At 38.9% G+C, this 25,126-nt stretch overlaps 2 protein-coding genes and 1 pseudogene across 2 annotated transcripts in view; all 3 read left to right on the top strand.

The window, feature by feature from the left end:
* Positions 1-2,441: 2,441 nt before the first annotated feature.
* On the top strand, positions 2,442-14,372 carry LOC136677892 (excitatory amino acid transporter 1-like). The gene is made up of 10 exons (XM_066655591.1): positions 2,442-2,556; positions 4,065-4,307; positions 4,824-4,961; positions 6,719-6,923; positions 7,726-7,768; positions 8,115-8,389; positions 9,805-10,038; positions 10,364-10,558; positions 10,781-10,915; positions 12,514-14,372. Exons 2-10 carry the CDS (start codon positions 4,115-4,117, stop codon positions 12,734-12,736), a joined length of 1,641 nt encoding a protein of 546 aa, XP_066511688.1. The 5' UTR covers positions 2,442-2,556; positions 4,065-4,114; the 3' UTR covers positions 12,737-14,372.
* Positions 14,373-18,562: 4,190 nt separating this feature from the next.
* Positions 18,563-18,674, top strand: LOC136679846 (U2 spliceosomal RNA; annotated as a pseudogene).
* A 991-nt stretch (positions 18,675-19,665) lies between these two features.
* LOC136678173 (nipped-B-like protein A) overlaps positions 19,666-25,126 on the top strand; it is a 32,014-nt gene continuing 26,553 nt past the window's right edge. The window contains exons 1-3 of the mRNA XM_066656099.1: positions 19,666-19,732; positions 23,484-23,665; positions 24,435-24,600. Coding sequence (XP_066512196.1) covers positions 23,602-23,665; positions 24,435-24,600 — 230 coding nt within the window. The 5' untranslated portion in view covers positions 19,666-19,732; positions 23,484-23,601. The remainder of the gene's footprint in view (positions 19,733-23,483; positions 23,666-24,434; positions 24,601-25,126) is intronic.

A 25,126-nucleotide genomic window follows, 5' to 3' on the forward strand; every position in this document is an offset into this window, starting at 1 on the left:
CACGGTGGCGCAGCAGGTAGTGTCGCAGTCACACAGCTCCAGGGGCCTGGAGGTTGTGGGTTCGATCCCGCTCCAGGTGACTATCTGTGAGGAGTTGGTGTGTTCTCCCTGTGTCTGCGTGGGTTTCCTCCGGGTGCTCCGGTTTCCTCTCACAGTCCAAAAACACACGTTCGTAGGTGGATTGGCGACTCAAAATTGTCCGTAGGGTTGTGAGTGAATGTGTGTGTGTCTGTGTTGCCCTGTGAAGGACTGGCGTCCCCTCCAGGTTGTATTCCTGCCTTGTGCCCAATGATTCCAGGTAGGCTCTGGACCCACTATGACCCTGAACTGGATAAGCGGTTACAGATAATGAATAACCGCTTATCCAATTTTTAGGGTCGCGGGGGGTCCTGGAATCATCGGGCGCAAGGCGGGAATACAACCTGGAGGGGACGCCAGTCCTTCACAGGGCAACACAGACACACACATTCACGGACACTTTCGAGTCACCAATCCACCTGCAACGTGTGTTTTTGGACTGTGGGAAGAAACCGGAGCACCCGGAGGAAACCCACGCGGACACGGGGAGAACACACCAACTCCTCACAGACAGTCACCCGGAGCGGGAATCGAACCCACAACCTCCAGGCCCCTGGAGCTGTGTGACTGCGACACTACCTGCTGCGCCACCGTGCCGCTGAATGAATGAATTAAATATTAACTATTTTATTTACAACATGGCTGTGCAAAAACACAGTAAAAAGATTTTTGCTGAATTTACAGTTAAGCCGGAGATTGATTCCATGTTTTACCATATAAATATACAAGGTTTTACCACTGAAAAAAATAGGTTTTCCTACACAGTAAACATGAAAATAGTGTGAACAAACTTCATACAGTCTTTAAAAGGGTATAGTGCAGAGAGGGGCAAGGAAACAGGAAGTACATGGGCTTTGTGTGTGATGAGATTCAGTGAGGGCCACATGGTAGAGCTCTAACGCAGACTGACAGTGACCTCCCCTGAAACAACATACATTTCGTAACAAACCAACCCCAAGCATGCACATAAACACAAACACACACACACACACACACACACACAAACACACACACAAAATCAAATACCAAAATAATTCCTCCATTGCAACCCCAACACCAAAAGCCTCAAACACAATGAAAAGCCCAGAAAAAAAAACTAAAATAACACAGTAAAATGGTAGATGCTAAGCATGCTGGGATCTTCTCCTGTGAGCCACTGCTCTTCGCAGTCCCCGGCCACTTGTACAGTGTTTTTTTTTTTTTTTTAATTACATTACTACTAGCTGTTATATGAATATGGCAGAACATTATAAACACGGTGCAAGATTAACTTTGGAAGAATGTGTTGCAGAAAGACCACAGGCCTCAGCCTTCTAAGTGAGCAGCAGGTTACTGTGTCACCACAGTTGGGCTAATGTGCCAGTTTTGCTAGCTTAGTCCTGTGTTATAACCACACACAATATGTTTTATCTGCAGGCAGAGATTCACACCACAACAGCAAACAAATCAGATACAGAAATTCACAAAACAGTTTCTGTACATTATAAACACAGAACAGTTTCTCTCTCTCTCTCTCTCTCTCTCTCTCTCTCTCTCTCTCTCTCTCTCGCTCTTGCTCTTCCTCCCACGATTTTTATCCTTCACTCATGTGCAGGTTCCACCCACCACACCAACTTCAGACATGTTATCACAAGACTAACACAATACTGAGAGAGAGAGAGAGAGAGAGAGAGAGAGAGAGAGAGAGAGAGAGAGAATGAAATCTCTCTCTCTAAGAAGAGACATTGTGATTCTTTGTAATTATCTAGATGTGAGTAGTGTACATCTACAGTACAGTACATGTACAGCATGTTTTGGGTGTGTAAGGTGTAGATTAAAAAGCCACAGAGAGTCCATAATAAGCATGAGGTTTATTACTATTTGTTAAGATTATACAGAGTATTTACAGATGATACACAGTAAATTCACCAGTGTTAAATCAACACTATTAGTGTTAACGTAACACTGAGTGTTAAATTACACTAACAGTTAATTTTTTAACACAAATAGTGTTGATTTAACACTGGTGAATTTACTTTGTAGAATATTATGGCATAGAGTGTAATTTATTTAGGGGATACTTTAGAGATAGAGTATATGTTTTTGATGTTTTTGAGGATATCACAAAGGCGTCTTTTTGGCCAGAACAGCTTTCAAAAGACCCCATACACTCTCTCTCTCTCTCTCTCTCTCTGTGTGTGTGTGTGTGTGTGTGTGTGTGTGTGTCTGTCTCTCTCTGTCTGTTACACACACACACTATTTTCTTTTTCCCGTAGCATTTTCGACATGCTCCTCCTCCGTTACTCTAACTTTCTTTAACTGTGATTGGTTCTTCTGCTTCCTCTCAGTCTCACGCCCACCGCCATCTCTCTGTCTCTCTCTGTTTTCCCCCTACTCTCTTTCTCTCTCTCTCTCTCTTTCTCTCTCTCTCTCTCTCTCTCTCTGAGAGTATACTTGTTTTCTGTTCTCCGAGGTTCTCAGTTCTACGCTGTGTCTGTGGTGAGTGTTTCTCTTTGTTTGGGTTCTTTGTGGTGAATAGAGAATTGTTCTAATGCCGTCTACGCGCGTGTGTATGTGTTTGAGTGTGTTGGTATGTTTTCTCTGGCAGGGGTCCGAGTACACGTGGAGCTGTGTGTGCAGGGTTAGAAGCGGTGTGTGCGCGTGTGTTTATCAGGAATATTAAATAGAAATGAGCCACGTGATCACATCTCACAGTCAACTTTGTAACCATATTAGCGAAGACAGGTTTTTTCCTTTTAGTAGGACAGTGTTTGCAGGATAACTTTAGCAAGACAGTGTGAGTAGAGTAAGGCTAACAGGATGATGATATCTGGAGAACTGTAATGTGATATCTGAGAGCTGTTGAACAGGTTTATCCGCTGCTCAGATTCTTGAACAGGTGATAACACTGATCTCAGTTCAGAATTGTTTAAAAGCGGTTAATGACACGGGTTAATATTAAGAAGTTTATAAAGAGTAAATAACACTGACCTCAGTTCGAATTAAAGCATTTATAAACGCTTAATAACGCTGAACTCAATAAATAACACAGTAAATGTTATTTATTTATTTAAAAAGGTTTAGATTACTTAATTTATTAACAGTTAATGACACTATCCAGTTCACATATAAACAGTTAATAATGCTGAACTTAATTTAGATTAAGGAGTTTATACAAAGTTACCAAAATTGAGTTCATATTATAGAGTTTAAAAACAGTTAATAACTGACCTTGGTTTAAAGAGTTAATAACTTTTAAATTACGTAAATTACGTTTTTAAATTTAAATTATAAATTAATTTCACTGATCTCAGGAAAGAATAAAGAGAAGTATTCATAGCAGAATAAAGCATTTATTAACGATTAATAACATTGAGCAAATTTTATATTAAAAAAAACCATAAGCAGATAACCAGCTTGATCTCATGTGAGATTTAAATTGGGAGGGCCCATGAACACTTTAGTCTATCTGGCTCAGATCTGAACGTTTAGAGCTTTAAAATTTGCCATGTGTAGTTTGTAATGGCCTTCACTCAAAAAGTACTCAATCATCTGAGATGTGTTCAGTGTCTGAAGTTTGTTTCTTTAGTTTAACATTGGAGATACAATGTAGGATGTGAATATTCACACATTAAAATATTGTAGGATACTAAGGTCCCCTCCAGGGTGTATTCCCGCCTTGCGCCCGATGATTCCAGGTAGGCTCTGGACCCCCCGCGACCCTAAATTGGAAAAGCGGTTACAGATAATGGATGGATGGTGAATAGGATACTAAGACAAAATCTTTAAAAAATAAGAGTTTATTGAGGTTAAACTCAAAGTAGACGATTAATAAAAGTCCCATGCATCATAAACATTTTTTAAACAGAATCTCCACAAAGAGATTTTGTTTCACCATCATATCTACTTGGTCTGTTTGTCCTTTTGACACAGTGTAAACAGCAGCATGTTAAAATACATAAAATTATTGAGGGTCTGGCATATTTTGTGTTTGTTCTTTTTCTCAGGGTTGAAGACTGAATCTGAGGGCTGTGTGAGGATTGGGGCCCCCTGGAAGATGACTCATATTAATGGAGAGACACAGCCCCCTAGGGGGAGGGTTCGGCAGTTTCGTGAAAATCTGGTCCAGCGCTCACTCCAAGCTCGAAACACTGTCCAAAATACTGTTCAAAACATAAGGCCAAACACCGTCCGTTCCTTCTTTAGAAGGAATGCCTTTGTCATCCTCACAGTTATTGCTGTCATCATCGGTGTGTACAACACACACACACACACACACACACACACGTGAACTCTGAAAATGTAACGTGTTACAAAGGGTTCTTTGAGCGATGCCATATAAACCATTTTTGCTGAAATATTTAAATTGGTAAAGAACCATAGGACAGAGTGATGGATTTTTAAACCTTTAAAAGGTTATTCAGACATGCATTTCTTAAACAAAAATGGTTCATTATGGAACAAAAATGTTTTTCTAATAATAGGCATTGCTCAATAAAGGTGTACCTTTTGTAGCACCTTTATTTTTAAGAGTGCAGTTAGATTTTTATATATTGTTGGACAATTACGTTACTTGTCATTAATTTTGAGAATTAGCTTAAACGTTAAAACTACTAGTCTAACACTAACCTTACTCTAAACCACAGCATGAGTGAAACATGGTACACACACACACACACACACAATGTATATTTTGTGTTGTAACATGTGGGATCCTGGGCTTTGTGTCTATTCCTGTTTATTTATCTTCTTTTGTTGTGTTTTAGGTATAATCCTGGGCTTTGCATTGAGACCCTATAAGTTGTCATATCGGGAGGTGAAGTATTTCTCCTTTCCTGGTGAGCTGCTCATGAGGATGCTGCAGATGCTGGTGCTCCCCCTGCTGGTTTCCAGTTTAATCACAGGTATACAATAAAAAAAGTTATGGCACAATGCAACGCTAAAAAAGCACATTACAACACCAAAGGCACATATGTCTAACAGAGTAATGTAGTATTAGGAGTCTTATTGCTGTAGTGTACTGTAGTGTTCCTGTCTGAGCTGGGAACTGAACCTGAGTGTGTTGTGTAGAAGGCTGCCGTGTGTGTGAGTATCTGAGTATTTAGAGCATACGTATTCTCGACAGGAAAGGAAGAGTTCTAGACTTCCTGACCCCTAGTGTGTGTGGTCAGTTTAGTTCAGTGTGTGTGTGTGTATGTGTGCGAGGTTAGAGGTCACAGTGACCATGGGGTTAGATGAATAAAACAGTCTTTCATGGTGTGTCCCCCACCGCACACACTGTGTGATAGTATTTCAGAGTTAAAAGAAACGTCCAGAATTCCAGAGTTTAACCTGTAGCTCAGGGTCACTGCAGTAACTCCTGTGTACATCAGGAATTACATTCACTTAAGTTCATAGCATGTGCATGTCAAATATAAAATATACTGTGTACATACAATGGGGGCATATGCTATTAAATAGAAAACCAAGATAGAATTTATCTAGAATTTAGATGTGTCCTAAATCAGTTTAATTAAAATTCCAGTCATTGACCACTAGTCCATATAAGGCCTGGTGTGACGTTTTATATTACATTTTTATTTACTTCTCAATTTAGCCATTTCCAGAGTGCACGTTCCCCATAATGCAGTGCAGGGCCATTTGTCAGGTGGTGAAAATGCACCTTAAGGAAATATGTGTGAAGAATGTAAGAACTTTTATGAAAGAAAAGTGAAAGAACTTTTACCATCAACATTAACTTACTCCATTAATCACCATTGTCTCTGTTATTGCCATGGCAACAGTTGAGCTTGCAAGTCAGCTGTGTCCCAGTAAAAGTAGAACTCTGAGAAAAATGTCAATTCTCTGATTTGTCATGGACGGCATTAGCATCCACAGAATCAGAGCTTTGTGTGTGTAGGAGAGTTTGTGTGTGCTGTGTAGATAATCAGATGTTATTAGACGCTGGGGGAAGGTCTGTTTCAATGAACACAGCAGTAATGATGAGAGCGGGAGAATGGTCAATCTTCTGTTCCCAGGAGGAAAACAGTGTGTGTGTGTGTGTGTGTGTGTATTTGGGGGGTGGAAGGGGGGAGTTAGTGAGAAGGGGTTAGAAAGGGGTCACAGGGTCTTTGGGAGGGGTATGGGTTTTTCAGCCGGACGTTCTCTCAGTTGTTACAATAGATGTTTTACTTCAGTTTTGCTGAGAGACGTTCAGAGTCACTGACCTTCTCACCTTCAGACCATTTCTCTTCTTCTTTGTTTCTTTGTTGTTTTCCTTCTCTTTCTTACTTTTATCTTTGGTTCTTTCTTTTTTAAGTTTTTTTTCTTTCTATTTTCTTTCTTTCTTATTTCCCTCATGTCAAGATAATCAGCTAATATACTGCTTCTTTTGGAATGCAAATATATCGAGTATATTGATGCTGTCCAATGAAAAACACGTATCTCCAAATTAATAAAGTTACGAGAAGGCAAAAACCTTCTTAACTTTCAAGGGAAGTCAATGTAAAATGATTTTATCAACATGAAATCTTCACACAATGTGAAAGACAGCTCTTGGGTTCAAATTATTTAGTAAACTACAAATCCACAAAATGGAGATGTTTTTCTTAGGACTCAGACAGTACCCAAAAGTATCAAACTTATTTTTTTCTGTGTGTGTTTGTTTGCATGTATGTTATAGGAATGGCAGCACTGGACAGTAGGGCATCCGGTAAAATGGGAGTCCGTGCCGTGATTTATTACACAACCACCACTGTCATTGCTGTGTTTATTGGCATCGTCATGGTCCTCATCATCCACCCTGGTAGTGGGCACCGGGATGAGTTCAGCAGCAAGGAGACCATAGAGCAAGTCAGCCCAGCTGATGCTTTCCTTGACCTAATCAGGTATGCTTATTAACAATCAGCAACTAAGTTTTATTAAATGTTGTTAACAATGCTCAAAACCCATTAAGACTCCTTAAAATCTAATAATGTGGTAACAGTAAAGTTCAGTACTAAACAGTGTAACTTAGTCCTGGCCACACCTTGATCAAGTAAACTTATTAACAGCCAATAACAACTGTTAATGCACATTAACATTTAATATTTGCAACAATCTTTTTATTTATTTTATTTATTGTTACACTTCTATAGCGTTATTTCTAGATACACAAGGACGCTTTACAATCAACATTGCTCAGTACTTAATCCACATACACATGGGCAAGAAGTGGCAGCCAAATGCGCACCTGGTGGACTGCATCTGGCACTAGGGTTTCACCCATACACATTCACTCCCACATACAGACATTCTATGGTATCACCCAGGATAGAGCACCCATCCATATCTGGGCTCACACATACAGACATTCATTGACATACGCACTCATACACTCACACACCAAGACTGTTATTACAGAAGCCAGTTCACCTAACCTCCATGTTTTTGAACTGTGGGTGGAAACCGGAAACCCATGCAGACACAGGGAGAACATTGAAACTCCACCCAGATGGTACTTAAACCCAAGATCCCAGCGCTGAGAGGTGAATGTGCTAACCACAAAACCACCGTGCCACCCATCATCTCATCAAGTGTTAATCAGAAACCAGAGCACAGTGTAGGAGATGTATGGATTATTGGTTTGCGCCAGAGAAATTTGTTACGTCACATCATGGTTATTCTTGTTTTTATCTTTTTTTCTCACAGGAATATGTTCCCTCCAAATCTCGTGCAGGCCTGCACTCAACAGGTAACACATACACATTGTTTCAAAGGAAAGTAAGCCATTACAAAAAATATAAATGTTTGTAAATTTGATGGTAACACTTTACTGTGTGTATTCATTTGTAAGGGTATATGACACCCACATAAGCCTTTCAGGACAAATGGCATAACCCTACATAAATATCTATAAAATCTTCTTCAGGCAAGTTTTAGGCGTCTGACAAAAGCAGCTCAGGCTTGTTGGACTAAATCTTTATAGCTGTCTATGTAGGTCTGTGTCAATTGTCATTAAAGCTTTATGTAGGTGTTTCATAGTCTTAAGAGCAATGACCACAGTGAAGTGTGACGTTGTGCCATTTTTGTTGTTTTAGTTTAGGACTCAGTATGGTAAGCGTGTGGTAACAGTGAAGCTGGCGGTGAACCTTAGCACTAATGCTAATGCTAGCAGTAACGTTTCGGAGCTGAGTTACGAGGAAATGATTCCGGTTTTGGGGACTGTGAATGGGATTAACGCTCTGGGGCTTGTGGTGTTCTCCATGGGCTTTGGCCTCATCATCGGCAGCATGAAGGAACAAGGACAGCCTCTAAGGGACTTCTTTGACTGCCTCAACGAAGCCATCATGAGGCTGGTGGCTATCATCATGTGGTGAGTGCTCGGAGCCGGGTCAGCAGGAGGTGGGAGACGGAGGATGAGGGGTGTGCAGGGTCATAGGTCAGAGTTCACAATTGGATGTTTGATCTTCAAATCAAGACCACCAAATTCTTAAAGCACCCTGGGGCACACAGATGGTTAACACTATGTTTAAAATGTTCATTTTTAGTAATGAATATTGTTATACTAACATTTTTACCATTCTTACTAAACAAATCACCAGGAAGATAGATTTAGACCTGGAAACGTAGGCTAGTATATTTTTCAATAATTATATCAATTCTCACATGAACTTAAAGTGACTGTCCTTTAGTTTTGGGTGTTTGGGGGTATAGAGTCCTCACTGGTGAGATCTGAAATTACACAGAGCCTTTTAAAACATGTTTTTTGATGCTCTCTCCTTCCAGAGCAGATTAATCTGATGAGTAGTCTGAGTGAATGGAGTATTCACAGAGAGCCCTGTCAAAACTCAACAAAAATAGAAAACTAAAAATTATGGAAATGGAGTCTTAAGGCTTTTTTGAAGTGCAGGAAAATGAAAAAAACTACATTCATTGAGCATCAGATAAAATCCTGGCTATAAGAGCAGACAGATGGTCAGTTAGACAGTAAGGTTAGTTAGCTAGAGTATTTATTTTGCTTAAATTGTTTGCTATCATCAGCAAAGAACATTTATGCTAAGGGAAAGTACTGTAGTGTAAAAAATTATATTGAGGTTAACAATGAAACTGTCTGAGAATAGTGACTAAACAAAGCAAAAGAGGCAGCAAAAAAAATAATTTTAGTAATTTGCTATACATGTAACCAAACTGTACTGTACCAGGAATGTTTCGATAAAGATACCAAAATCCACTGCAATGATAGCCTGGCTGTTTTGGTAGATACAAAATGAACCTGTATACTTGTTTAGCAAGAAAAAAACAACTGTATCTAATTTTTGAATCCTTTCAGCTCTCACCAACATTTAAAAGCCACATCAGTATTAATCCCTGTTTTAACAAGGTCTCTGTTGCACTTTTTTTTTCTTTCACTTTCTCCAGTTATTTTCTGTGTTTCTTTTACTTGAGTGTCAATGAGCAGATGAAGGCTGAGTTTGATGTTTTGATATCTCCATTTTTAGTAGCTCTCATAATCAGTGCCTTTAGGATCACTGATTATTTAGGAAAGTGTAAGAATTTCTTTCAGGCTCTGTGCATGTGGCATTATTACGTAAAGAATTGTGATGTGGCAATAAACCCTTTCAAGATAAAAACCTGCCAAAATAAATAAATAAATGAAACTCCAGCAAAAACCTACTTTTCGCTCTGTTTTAGAATGATCAGACTTTGGATAGGTATGCTTGTGTAAGTGTCCTGTTTCAGAGATTTTGTTAGGCTGTCTGTAACTGTGTGTGATTTACCTTTGTACAGGTATGCCCCTGTAGGTATCCTGTTCCTGATTGCGGGGAAGATTGTGGAGATGGAGGATCTGTCAGCTATGGGGGGGCAGCTGGGGATGTACACTGTGACAGTGATTGTGGGTTTGCTTATACATGCCATCATAGTTCTGCCCCTGCTCTACTTTCTGGTTACCCGCAAAAACCCCTTTGTTTTTATTGGAGGACTGCTGCAGGCTCTCGTCACTGCCCTGGGCACCTCCTCCAGGTGAGGAGCACATTTGTATGCCTTTGTACCAATATACCTCTTCTCTGCATATATGCTCATCTATACATCTATAAATCTGTCTGCTTGCTCAACTGCCCTTCTACATACCTTTATTTCCACACCTGTACAACTGTATACATGTGTTCATCTGCACACCTGTTCATATACATACATATACATCAGCACATCTGTATATTGGTAAACGTCTCCGACTGCCTTTACTGACCCCACAGTAATTCTACATGTGTAAAACGTATGTGTGTGAATTATCTATGTTTGTGTGTTTGTGTGTGTAATTTGTATGTGGGAATGTGTGTATGTGTAGTTCTGCCACACTGCCGATCACTTTTAAATGTCTGGAGGAGAATAATGGAGTGGATAAACGAGTGACACGGTTTGTTCTTCCTGTTGGAGCAACGATTAACATGGATGGAACAGCACTGTATGAAGCCTTGGCAGCCATCTTTATTGCTCAGGTCAATAACATGGACCTCAATTTTGGACAAATACTCACCATCAGGTACATACACCAATCCTCCCATCTCAGTTTTTGCCATAACTAAGATAAGCACTGCCATGAACAACAGCTGATTCTAACACTATTTTAAAGTTTCATCATGGATGTATCAATTAAATACTTTTAACACCGCCTAAGATATAGCATCATGCCAATTATTATTATTGGTAGTATATATTTTTTGGTGTAGAATGTTTATCGTATGTGTGTGTGTGTGTGTGTCAGTATCACAGCTACAGCCGCCAGTATTGGAGCTGCTGGAATCCCACAAGCTGGCCTGGTTACCATGGTAATAGTGTTAACCTCTGTAGGACTGCCCACTGATGACATCACACTGATTATTGCAGTTGATTGGTTCCTGTAAGTACAATGATAAATTAGTGGAAAGGGTTGTGAGAATTTAATGTTTAATGTGTTAAGTAAGAGGGCAGGGCTGCAAGCAGATAGTAGGTGGGACTTTAAGAAGTTAGGCTGCTTCTCATTTGTGTACAACATACTTATATTATGCAATATATACTATATGCTAATGTGTGATAGTTTTTACTAAGGGGACATGATAAACTGTTGCTATGACAATGCATGTCATACAAAGCTGCAACTGCAATGTTGTCTTTTTTTCAAATGCTGAAACTCAAATATCTCCCTCCACAGTGTGTAGTGCACAGTGTAGGTCATAAAATAACTAAAATACCTGCCATACTCAAAAATTGACTGGTCCTAATTGTGCACCGTGTATTTCTTAGTATACTCAACAATGACACTTGTAAATATAGTACATATTTCATTACTTCATACTCAAACACTAGTTAGAATTAGTGTTAACTGCCCAGTTGAGATGCAGCTTTAGTGTTTGGGACAGACTGAAGTTAGTGGGTGGGGCTGTGACAAGTTGTTGGGACAATGAGAATTTAGCTAATTGCTATAAGTGGGTGTGACTGTCTGCAGTTAATGAGTGGGGATATGTTGCATGATAAGCTGTAGTTTTATGATAACTATAAGTTTGCATTAGTGGACTTGTCACTAAAATGTGAATGTGTTATCTCTCCCGTTCTAGACCGAGTCTAAGCAAGCCCCATGCAGAAAGTGCAGGCTAGTTTTAGGCAGAGTTCTAGACAGACATGTAGCATAGTTTTAGAAAAGAGATCTGGGTAAGTTCTGAAGAGACAGGTCAAAGAAAAAAATGGTCAGAGAAACAACACATTCCACGGATTTAACATCTGATGCAAAACATGAACCTCATTTGCAAGTGGGGATAAAAAATCCCTCCACTCCAACCCCACAATCCATTTGTTACTGAACAAAGAAATACACCATCTAGAGATGCTAGTTTATGCTAACTCCACATGCTAACATCAGGCTTGTTGTCTATCACTCACCAGCTCCACCTACCTGAGGGATTTCATTAGTGTAGAACTGACCTGTAGGAAATATGGACAGCAGAGAATTCTGATTGGATAATATTGTTGGCAATTAAACGTGTATGGCTTTCAGTCTAGATTCTGAATCCCTAAACAGTTGGAATGATAATTGGCTGAATCTGCTGGATACCATAGCCATATAGTCCTGACAGACATAACACAGCAAATATCCAAGGGATATTTCAAGAATTCAAGATTTCTCATCATTTAGTTTCAAAACAGTCAGTCACTTTTTTCAATGATTCTCTTTCATTTGATCAAACATTGGTTATACACCTAATGGCCTGAAAGCATCAGAAAGTCTGTACTCAAGCTATTTTAAAAATGACCATCACCACATAGGGAGCCCAGGCTGTGGAGCATAAACTGGTTCATTTAAGGTAAAGCATACTAAATTTTATGTGAGTTGATACAGCTGTGTGCTGTGTTGTAAAATCAGGTCATGTTGGGTCAGTGTTTACTCTCTCTCTCTCTCTCTCTCTCTCTCTCTCTCTTTCTCTCTCTCTCTCTCTAACACTCACTCTGTTCTCTCCCTCTCAGAGATCGACTTCGGACTACCACTAATGTTCTGGGTGATTCTATCGGTGCTGGAATCATAGAACACCTGTCTCGTCATGAGCTGCAAGCAGTAGATGCAGAGCTGGGGAACAGTGTTCTAGAGGACAACCTTGAGAACCTGCAGAACCTGGAGAAGAAGACTCCATATCATCTTATCTCTCAGAACAATGATGAAAAACTTCCTGACAGTGAGACAAAGATGTAACGTTCTCTGCCTTTAGCCATCAGAGCCCCCAACCAAATATGACCTCTCTGAAAACTCTGCATTAAAATGATGTCTAGTTCCTCTGACTCATCCCCTAAGGAGCTAAAAAAAAGAATGGAAGATTATATCCTACAAATGGCATGGTGCTATGACACTTATGTAGTTACTGAATCATGGCACGTTCGTGAGCATAATGATAATGCCGCTAATGTACTAGTAACATCCCTATGTTAGCTGCTTTTAAATACTACAAACTTTAGCACAAAACACTTGTACTGAGCCTAGTCTAGTCTACCATAGCCTAGACTACCTGTAAGACTATTTCCAATAAAATAAATTTGTTAGTAATTAATATCAAACATGAGCAAAGAGAAAATATAACTGTATCATGGGGGAACGGAAAATTTTTAAAATACTCTTGAAAAATTGTTGAAGTATAATATTCCATTGCATTTTACCTACAGTAGCCTCACAGCTACAGTGTAAAACTAAATAAGGAAATCTCTATATTTTCTGAATATATTGTGATTAGTTTGGGGGAATCTGATTGGCTATAAGCTTCCTGAGTCTGTGATGTAAAGAGAAATGTGAGAAATCTGTGAGTATCTCAGTGAAGTTGAGGGCTAACGCTAATTCTTTATTACTTGTTTGTTTATTTGTTTGTTTTGTATATTCAGGTTTATTTTATCAGTTGTAAACCTGAGTCATTAGTATTTGTTTATATAGTTTTTCTGTTTAATTGCTGTTGAATGCATTTATAAACAGTGATAATGAACCCAGTGATAAAACGTAGTTTCTGAGGCTGCTCTTCTGAGGCGAGGAGAATAAAAATAGGAAACAATTGGCTGCCCATGAAAACTCAGATTGATGTCTGACTGGTTGATCAGCAGCAGGTGAGAACTCAACTGGCTTGTGATTGGTCAAATGCCTGCAGGTGAAAGAGTTCTGTTGATTTCGTAATGGCTAATTTGGTGCATGTGAGACCTCAGCTTGTATCTAATTGGCCAGTGGGCTGTAGTTGAGCTCTCAGCTGGTGTCTGATTGGCAAAAATGATGCAGGTGTGAGGTCAGATGGTGTTTGATTGTCTGATGGCCTGTGTGTTTTATTTCTGAATATAACTTGTAGTTATAACTGGCCAGATCACTTTCATTTACATAAACCATGCAGATATCGAAAGAAATATCATGATATCAAGTCTGTGCTTAAATGACATTTCAGTATGAAATCACGTCCTAAATTTAATCTGTAATATGTACGGAAGTGAGAAGAAATACCAACAAGTTATAAAGATGACTCTGAAGGTATAATTCTACTTTATTTTACACAGGTTTCAGTGTAAATGTAGTTTTTTAAAATGGTAGATTATTGTATCATAGTTTTAATGTTTTTTAGTATTTGAAACTGAATAGTTTATTTTTTAAAATATCTTAAGAATATTTTGAATGCTTCAGCATCAAATGATTTATTTCATTTTTTCATATGCTAATTGTAGATTATAATAAACAAAACAAACAAACAAAACAACAACAACAAAAGAAAATGTTTATTCTTCTGTAATAGCTTTGTTATGTTAGCTGAAGTTGTTTGAGAGGAATGTCACAGGTTTTTTCTGTAAAAAAAGATTTTTTATGAATGTTGCAAATAATTTCATTAAAAATTAATTTTTAATAAAGAGCTATGTGTTGCATGTATTGTTTTTTTTTCCCCATATAATGTTTGAAACAAATCCATGTTTAAGCAGAAACTTGTAAGTTTAAAAAATGTCACATAATTCACAAGATCTTTCTACTGCCTTTACATTATTTGAGGGTTTCTTTAAAAATATATGAAGATTACTTATAAAAATGTCAAAGGTCCTGCAGCCATTCAGAATCCAGATTAAACCCTAAACCTAGTCAAACTACTCAGTTTAAACTCAATTTAAACTATTAAAAACATGTTGAACCAAATGAAACTAACACCTATTTAAGCTCTGTTAAACCCAGTTAAATCTATCTACTTGTGTTAGCCGCACTAAACGTGTTAGATGTTTTGAAAAGCTATAAATGCTATTAACATTCATTCATTCATTCATTGTAACTGCTTATCCAGTTCAGGTTTGTGGTGGATCCAGAGCCTACCCAGAATCTCTGGGTGCAAGGCAGGAACACACCCTGGGCACCAGTCCTTTACAGGGTGACACTCACACCTTCACACCTATGAACACTTTTGAGTCACGAGTCCACCTACAAACGTGTGTTTTTGGACCGCGGGAGGAAACCGGAGCACCCGGAGGAAAACCACGCGGACACAGGGAGAACACACCAACTCCTCACAGACAGTCACATGAAGCTCAAAAAAAAAATTATACCCAAACCCACTTAAACCTCTTTATAGTTTTTAGAAATTAATGAAACCATTACTCATTCTGGTGAAATATAACACTCAAACCAAGGCCACAGCACAGGCATCGTATTCTCTGGCCAGTTGGTGAAGGAAGCAAGGAAGTGTGGAGTATCCAACACTGTTATGCTCGCCCACCAATGTCACCACCAGCCTCCTCCAACTCCTTAAGGATGGGTATGTGTTGGTGGGGTGATCATAGACCTTCCATTCATTCATTCATTATCTGTAACCACTTATCCAGTTCAGGGTCACAGTGGGTCCAGAGCCTACCTGGAATCATTGGGCACAAGGCGGGAATACACCCTGGAGGGGGCTTCACAGGGCAACACAGACACACACACACTCACACCTACAGACACTTTGGAGTCGCCAATCCACCTACCTACATGTGTTTTTGGACTGTGGGAGGAAACCGGAGCACCCGGAGGAAACCCACGCAGGCACAGGGAGAACACACCAACACCTCACAGGCAGTCAGCAGGAATCGAACCCACAACCACCAGGCCCCTGGAGCTGTGTGACTGCGACACTACCTGCTGCGCCACCGTGCCGCCCTATAGATGTTCCAACATCAGGACAAAATAACTCCAGTAGGATATAGAAATATGGAGTTTGGTGGCAGGTGAAGAACCAAAAATTGTCAGTGGTCACAAAAACAGTTGCTTGACCACCCCCTGGTAAATGGGAAGTAGTCTGTTGTGTAAGGTGACAAGGAAGTTGATGATTTGGGCAGTTCTGCCAAAGTGGCAGGATAATAAATGACACAATTCTAGCTAACGTCTGCACACATGATGATACCACCATCTTGCCCAAGCACATTGGTTTTACTGATTTGATAAAACACTTTCAACAAAACTACATTTGCAAACAATAATAATAATAAATATATAAATAAGAAATCTGATAATGTGGTTCAGTTTTTAGCAATTCAGGAAATGTGTTCCTTCTCCAAAATCCACTAACTCTTTTCTCATTCACACTCCACCAGCTGTAAAACACTGGATCAGCAGCAGATTTTTTGAAACACACACACTGTCCTCAAAACTGTCAAAAACACGTTCAGAACAGGATGATTGTAAATGTGATGCATTTCTGCAGAAACCAAATTAAAATAATAATTACAATGTTGGTAACATGTTGTTGCCCTGTCATTTCTGGATGTTGTTTCAACTTTCTATTTTTCACACTATATGCAAATCGAAGCATTTCTGATTCATTCTTGTTACTTAGACTTTAGTGCAGTCAATAAACGTGTTACATTTTTCCTAGAATGAAATACTGATTTATGTGAAAAATCACTCAAACTTAAAAGATAAAAGTTCCTCACTGATGTAACTGACTGTTAGTTCTGTCTCAAAAAGCATTCAATGTCTTTAATAACACACTGATCTAAACACAATACCGTTTCATGTGTCATAGTTGAAGGAGTTTATTTTAAGATATGTATGAGGTGTCTTGGTGGTCTGAGTGAATTCTTGGAGTGCGATGAACTGTTAGGTTGAGATGAATACTTATTACACAGAATTTTTGCAAAGAGTTTTGAAAAAGTGGCTTCAGTTTTGAACAATTCGTGTTAGCAATTGTGCTGTTGCAGTTGTAGATGTGTGCTGTTGTGTGCTCTGAGCATGTTTACAATGTAAAGTTTAGTATTTGTTTTGCAAAACATGGTATGGTATGTTTTCAGTATGAAATGAAACTTTAAATAAGTTACTGATATACAGTGTTAATATAGTACAGTAGTAAACGCTGGCTTCAGGAGCTCAGCATAGAGAATAACTATTTTCATATTCTCCAGGGCAGCACGGTGGCGCAGCAGGTAGTGTCGCAGTCACACAGCTCCAGAGTCCTGGAGGTTGTGGGCTCAAATACCACTCCGGTTGACTGTCTGTGAAGAGTTTGGTGTGTTCTCCCCGTGTCCGCGGGTTTCCTCCGGGTGCTCCGGTTTCCAAAACAACCCCCCACAGTTGGTAGAATGATTGGCGAATCAAAAGTGTCCAAAGGAGTGAGTGTGTGTGTGAATGTATGTGTGCGGTTTGTGATTCACCACTTTGTGCCAGACCTCATGAAAGGATTCTCAGTTTGTACAAAGACGATGTGCAGGATTACAAAGAATGTATGTGTTTCACTATCTGCATTTCATAAAATCCTGAAAAGATTCAGGGTGGGAACTGCTGCTGAATGTGCATGACCATCAAGCCATAAAAACTGTCATTTAACAGTCCACTACTGCATCAAGAAATGCAACCTGTAACTTTGTTGCAAAAAGGGAGCCATAGAGTAATTTTCTGCAGAAACACATGAGCTCTCTCGGCCTGTCCAGTGGTCAGTTTTAGTTGGCCCTACACTATGTACACAATAACGTAGAGGTGCAGTAGAATTACTTTTATAAATTTTTGATGTGCACTATTTATTGAGTAGGGCATTGTTTGGGAGAGCATAGTTTACATAAGGTGCCAGGAAAAAAATAAATGCAAAGCCGGCACATTTTTCCTGGGTCAATTTCCCCATCAGATTTATTTTTTAACCCCTCAGTGTTCAGTCTTATTGTTCATCCCCAGCATCCACACCATGTCTAAGGAAGTCTCTCGCTGTGAATTTGCTGCTGTCTACAGTCTCTGCAGTATCGAGGAGAGTAGTTAATGTTTCTATGCTACTTCGTAGCATATGTGTTTGACTACTGACCAATCATTTTCTTTGTACTTGTCTTCTTCTTCTTCCTCTCTCCAGTGTTGGCCTCCACTATTGTCCAAACCAAGATGTTGCCAAACAGGTGGCCAATTTCTATAGTGCTTAGACTTCTGAATGGGATTCTGAATGGACAATTTTATTTTTTCCTTTAAAACCTTTGGGTTTGGGTAATTGCAAAATTGGTGTGGCTTTTAAGTGGCACGATGTTATCCCGTATAAAATTTAATTTGCAAAATGAGCATAAATCCAAGAATATGCTTTAGCATACCAGGTTAACAGACATGTTATGGTAACATGTTAACTGCTTCAATAACTATGCTACAAGTACCAGATTGTGTCTTAGCAACTGCAGACAAATATAAACAGAGTGCAGCTTGGTTCTGTTTTGGGTTTACAGTAGAACAGTATTTCAAAGTCTATATTTAGCTAAGATTGATCCTGATATAACAGCCCCAACTAAAGCGCCTTCCCTTATTTTTAGTGTGTAGTCTGAGGCCACCTGGCGGACACTTGAGGAATCACACGTTTAATTCCATTTTAGGTCAATGTGAACATATTCATCAATATTATTCCAATTTCACGGACGAACAGATCACACTACTCAATTTTTCTCTCTTCACGTCTTTTTAATCTCAAAGAGCATTGAAGGAAACCCTCATTTACAATGAAGCTGTGAATTATTGAAAAACAAAACAAAAACAAAACAAAATCAGGGTAGAGTTATGATAATAAATTAGTTGGAATAGATATTTGTCGAGTCTCTGCTTTTTGGCTAAGATCAAGTGTATTATCTGTTCTTATCAGTTAAATATCTGATACTTTTTATTTTAACTGAAATCCCTAGTTTCAGTTCTTAGAACCGTTAAGGATTAACAAAATGATTTGTACCGTTTAGAGTCAGCAGTGATTACTATTTATTCATAGTATAATGATTTACAGATCTGTAGATGTCATTAATCACTCCAGACAGAGGGCGAGAATCAGTTGCAGGTTTATTTAAGAGTGTTGAACAATTTACAGTGTAAATTAATACTATACTTTGAAGTGAAGTAAAAACCAGAAATATTGTAAAACCCGGAGATCAGTACAGCGAGACAAACAAGTCCATTAGTGAAATCCAAAAATCAAAACCGAGTATCAGGCAAAAAGTCAGAAAAACTAAAAACGTAATTAAAAAACAGAAGGCTCAGAATTGCACAAATGGCTCAAATATTTGGCCTACGTTGCAACTATGAAGACAAAACAGATCTTAAAGGAACACTATGTAACATTTTTACCTTAAATTTACAGCTTTTAAAATGATTGTGACGCTTCACTGAATTGTAATACAGAGAACAGGGCCTCTGCACCACAGAAACTGCACTTTTGGAGGAGGGTAGGTAAATTTTTCCTGCGTGTCCCCGCTACTCGAGTTTTTTTTTTTTTTTTTTTTTTTTTTTTCAGAGACATCTGTATTTTTTTCCTTTGTTTTTTTCCCTTAATAACAGAACATTAGAACCATAATAAGTCATGGTACATTTACTTTCGATTCTTAAGTACATTTGAAGGTAAATACTTTTGTCCTTTTACTCATGTACGCTTAGTGTACTTTGTCCCCCAGTGTGTGTGTGTGTGTGTGTGTGTGTGTGTGTGTGTGTGTGTAATACAACCGTACAATAAAAACATATCATCATCATCATCATCATCATCATCAACTTCTTTTCCGCTTGTCCATGTCAGGGTTGCGGTGAAAACAAAAACAATAAAAAATAAAAAATAAAAAAATAAATATATATATATTTATATATGTGTGTGTGTGTGTGTGTTTTTCCTTTTTTTATTGTACCGTTGTAGTTGCGGATGTTGTCCAGCAGGAGGCGCGGCGGGCCGCAGCTCCATTTCATCAGCAGCAGATCAGCGCTTCTCCCCGCGCGCAGCTCCAGGTAAACAAACAAACAAACAAACAAACACACGCACACACACATATACACACCGCCGCTCGGATACTCTGCGTTGCCGCACTCAGGGTCGAGGTTTTAAAACACTTAGAAAGTACTGTAGATAACTGCGTTAAAGGTAACGACGTCGTCAAGGAGACCAGCCAACGGGTCAGCGCGCGAGCTGCGGGCCTTCAGCGGAGAGCGGGAACAACGACCATTAAAACAACATTTACCATAAAAGCTGCGTCTAAGGAAGAGGAACTCGCGGCGGGAGGAGAGCGGAGGGAATAAACCGGGAATGTGTCTTTTTTCCGAACGAGGAAGAGCTGTGCGCGAGCTAGGCTAAGCTAAGCTAATTCCTGTGCTAAAGGTCCTGCTGAAGTTAGCTTCTTGTTCGAATGAGCAATTCCACCTTAAAAGGGATCGTCTGCTGGGTGGTTTAAGGTGGAATGGATAATTCGAACAAGAAGCTAACACTCCGCGTCACCTCGGAACAGTTTTGTTTTTATTTTTGTTTTAAATGGAAAATATGAAGAAATGGTTAGTTTTTAATTCTCTGGCTCACATCAGACATAAATAAAGATGATTAATGCAGTATATTTGTAAGCCTGCTGATTTGTATCTGGTTGAATTTGGCTAAATTAGTTTGAAGAGTTGTAAGTTCTCTGTGGTTGCTGTATGAGCGCTGTTTTGTGTTTACTTTGTGGATGTTTGTGTATTAAAACCGCTTTAAACAGCACTGTTGACCCATAACGTGCGCTGTCATTCTGTATTGATGTGTATGGACTAACGTTTGATAGCGTGTCTTTAAATAATTCTGAACTACACTTCATCATTTACAATATAGGAATCGATCATAGATATTCATTCACAGGGACGTATTAATCTCATTAGTATACTCATTACCATACTGGGAGAAATATATTACAGTGTCAGGACAGTGGGAAATTAATAAAGAGTATGTTCAACTAAACAGCGCTGTGTCCGCAATTTTCTGAAAATTGTTTAAATCAAAATGAGAAATTGCCCATGTACTAGCGTTTGAGACGTAAGCAGTCGTCTCGATTGTCCTGCATTTTGATAAGACGTTTTAACAGTGGTGATGAATGTAAGCAGATGTTTCCAGGTCAAATACACAAATACTGCACTTTATTTCCTCTGCACCACTAGCAGTGTCCTCCACCTGTCTACAAACTTTTACCTGGAACGATGATGATAATGAAGATGATTGATACTAGTGTAAATTTGAAATGAATAAGTTTCTTTCTCTCCCAATGTCCTGTGTCCCTTTTCAGCAGGAATGGATGTCAAAACTGGTGGGACATCAGCAATGCATTCATACCCAATTCATGTAAAAACTCTTAGGAGCTTTTAGAGGATGTCTGGTTCCATTCTCCACCAGTGTCAACTTTTCTGACGCTTACGGTTTCTCTTGATTTAAAACCTTCTCCATCGCTAATTATGCATCTGTTGCACTTCAGTTTTTACTCATAATATAATATGTTCAGCAAGCTGGGCTAACCAATGCCGTGGATTGTCGTAGGATAGATGGTAAAGTAAATTTGACAGAAAACTCATTAAATTCCACAATTCAGTGATTAATGTGAATTCATGAATGCCTTAATATATAAATCAACATGGCCGTATATAAGCTGTCCACTACGATATTAAAATTAACATGTTATGAAATAATGCTGGGTTAAATGTTAGTCCAATGCATTGGGTAAATTCATCTTTCATGAACAGGCTTAATTTTTGTAGTCTGTGCTTGTGCATAGTCAGAGTGGCCTGCTCTGGTATGTCCTCCAGTCTGTCATATTGCCTGTAGGGTTGGGGTCTGGATGAAATGGATGTGTCTGTTTTGGAGTGGGTGTGTCTGTTCTGGAATGGGTGTGTCTGCTGATTGGAATAGACAGATGCTAGCTGTGGATTTAAAACAACAGGAATCATTCTGACAAATCACACTGAGGTTTACTTTGTGCTGATATTTTGACCAAATGCAGAACAGTCCAGGGCTGTGAGCTAAAGGACAGTGCCATCCTAACTCCATAGAACTCAACTGCAACAGTTATTCTCAGAAGCTATGAAAGAAAAGCCTATTTGCTTAATTCATTTGTCCATTTTGTGTTTCTTTATGTAATAAATGTTTGACATCTTAGTTACACAGACCAAAAGTTTTATATATTGAATCATGCAACATTACTGATTAGGGCATGAAGTTTTGCAATAGGGCTGCATCTATTAATTATTGTAATAATCACCATTTCAACAGATTACCATTATATGAGAAAATATTTTTACATTATTAAAGAGCAGTAAATACACACACACACACAAGGAAGGAAGACCGAACTCTTACAAGAACAGCTAACTAGATTCCTTTTAAGAAAAGTAACCTTTATTTTTTTGTAGATTGAATCACATTTAATAACACCTTAAAAGAAAGTACAGCCTATGCCCATTCACATTCATACCACATGTCCTTTAATGGGATATGTATTTGATGTAAAACCATTTATGAAAGGCTGTGTTCACATTAGCAGGCTGAACAATGTTACGGAATAAATAATATAATAATATAATGTTAATATAATAATAATAATAATAATAATAATAATAATGTGTCGCAGTCACAAGGCTCCAGGGGCCTGGAGGTCGTGGGTTCGATTCCCACTCCTGGTGACTGTCTGTGAGGAGTTGGTGTGTTCTCCCCGTGTCCGCGTGGGTTTCCTCCGGGTGCTCCGGTTTCCTCCCACAGACCAAAAACACACAGTGGTAGGTGGATTGGCGACTCATGAATGTGAGAGTGTGTGTGTTGCCCTGTGAAGGACTGGCGCCCCCTACAGGGTGTATTCCCGCCTTGCGCCCAATGATTCCAGGTAGGCTCTGGACCCACTGTGACCCTGAACTGGATAAGCGGTTACAGATAATGAATGAATGGATAACAGTACAACAATCACCCATGCATTTTAACCACTGTCCACTCATAAATGATAAATTTGCTCTATTATGGTGCAGAAATGTATGTGTTTTAGGGGATTTTTTAAAAATGATTTTTTTTCTGCAAGTATCTTCTGTTGGATTGTTTATTGTGATGTAAACATAGCCTAAATTTATCTGCAAAATTAGAGTTAATAAAAAGTTTCTTTTTTTAAAATTTTATTTCATTTATTTTTCCCCCCTTTTTAAAGACGTTTAAAGACCTACAGGTATCAGATGAGTTAATCAGGTAGACTGTGGTAATGAAACATTTTACATGTCTCATTAGTGACTAAACGTATGGAGGACATTAAAATGAACTACTAATGGGCGAGTGAGTTTTGTGAAAAGTGCTGCATTCTCACTAATATAGTGACCTCCACAATCATCCTGACCACCTCTCAGCCGTCATCTGCTTCAGGAACATGCAAATTCATGTTAGTCTGACTATCGCCAGAACTTTTAAACTGAGGTTCACGCTGGCTGTATTGCTACATAACAGATGCCACTTTGTATATGCCGCCAGGGTGGTGCCTCTGTAAATCACTTTGCTATTTGTAGCTGTTATATATCAAACTGCTTATTAAATACTGTGATGTTTAAAATGAACAGTTTTAATAACCTTAAAAACAGTTAGAGAGTGTTTTTAAATACTTTGGATATGAGTTGTGTCTCTGTTGTATTGTAGCATAAGGTGCAAGACAATATGATCACAGCTTTATAAGTTCACTGACTGTACCTCTCCATCTCTCTCTCTTTCTCTCTCTCTTTGCAGGAGTGTGAGAGATGTAATGGGCGGTTAGTGTGTTTGTGTGTTTCTGAGTAACTCTGTGTGTATATGTCTGTATGTGTGTGTGTATATATGTGTAAGTGTCCTGAGCCCACTCATCAGAATGAATGGGGACATGCCTCAGGTTCCCATAACCACCCTTGCTGGCATTGCCGGGTTAACAGACCGTGAGTACACACATACACACACACACACACACACACACACACACACACACACACATATATACAAATAAACAGTGACCACAATGTTTAGGCATGTGTTAACTGCTACTTAAGTTGACAGTTTTTTTTTTTTTTTTTTTTTTATGTCCTCAATTGTTTTTTACACTGGGACACATAACAGAGATTTGCAAAAATGTATTAATTTATTGTAGAGAGATCCAGCTAAAACACAGAATTCCTTATTTGTGCATTAGCACACACGTTCAGTAAGATATAACTGTTGCAACATTTACAGTGGACAGGTGCCAGAATGAAATTCCTGCTCCGTTTAAAGTGTAGTTTTGTTGCAGCACTACTTTGGTAAATATGGGAAATGTATCTGTGTTGTATCTAGGTTTGTCACAGTAATTACATTATCGACTTATCAAACAACACATGACATTTACTCTGTGATTTCATATTTCACACACTAGCATGATTTCAGTAGTATTATTTAATTTACGTTTTAATAGGTTATTTAAACTTTTTCTAAATTCAAATTTAATTTCTGAATATTCTTAATTACTAAGTTTTTCTTAAAAGTTTGTCTCTCTTTAAAGGGATATAGCTGCGTTATTATGCTATTATATTTTCATTAGTGGCATATATTGGTCTAAAGATGACAATAATACTATTTATTGCAATTATTTCTGAAATATATATCAACCACATAAAATAGTTGTCTTGACAGGCCTAGTTGTATTCTAATACTTTGTTAATGTTTTGTGGTTAGTGCTGAACCAGCTGCCCCTGCCCTCTCCCCTCCCGGGAACCACCACTAAGAGCCTCCTGTATAGTGTGCGTGTAGTGGAGGAAGTGGAACGCCTGCTGGGCAACAGGGATGAAGCTCTCGCTGCTCAGCTAGCTGGCGGGTTAGCACAGGTCTCCACAGAAGACATGTGAGTACTGTTATTGCTAACATTAGTTTAGGTCTCCAGTGAAAACTTGAGTAAAGCTAATGCTAATACTGCTAACATTAGCACTGAAGAATATTAGCTCAGTTATCTAATGAACCCGTGTGTAATGCTAAGGCTAATGTTACTGTCAAAAATTGAGTTTCGAAAGCTAGAGTTAAAAACATTTGCCATTGTATGAAAGGTGTTGTTACAGAGAGGTGTGTGTTTGTGTGGTATGTGTTTGGTGTGTGTTTGTGTGGTTCCAAGAAGAAGAAGAAGTGCGCCAGACAGCGCTCTGTCCTCCTGTTGGTTCAGACTAGGCGAAAAAATCCAAAAATTCTAACATGCTAGACTTTTTGTCGGGGGCATCCCAGACGCTGCATTGCTGATCTTTGATTATCTTACACTACACAACCGTTAATTGCCCCTGGCACTCATATTCGGTTCTGACACTGGAATTTTGTCGAATACGACAAAATCCGGCCAAAATAAGGCTAAATATTTGTAGTCTGATTCCGGCATGCAAGGA

Source organism: Hoplias malabaricus, chromosome Y (genome assembly GCF_029633855.1).
Source record: "Hoplias malabaricus isolate fHopMal1 chromosome Y, fHopMal1.hap1, whole genome shotgun sequence".
Lineage (NCBI taxonomy): Eukaryota > Metazoa > Chordata > Actinopteri > Characiformes > Erythrinidae > Hoplias > Hoplias malabaricus.

Bases quoted from the DNA above. Each gene is read 5' to 3' on its own strand.
- LOC136677892 (XM_066655591.1), top strand. From the start codon at position 4,115: ATGACTCATATTAATGGAGAGACACAGCCCCCTAGGGGGAGGGTTCGG. The intron at 4,308-4,823 runs GTGTGTACAACA...GTTGTGTTTTAG, and splicing joins AGTTATTGCTGTCATCATCG to GTATAATCCTGGGCTTTGCA. The intron at 10,559-10,780 runs GTACATACACCA...TGTGTGTGTCAG, and splicing joins GGACAAATACTCACCATCAG to TATCACAGCTACAGCCGCCA.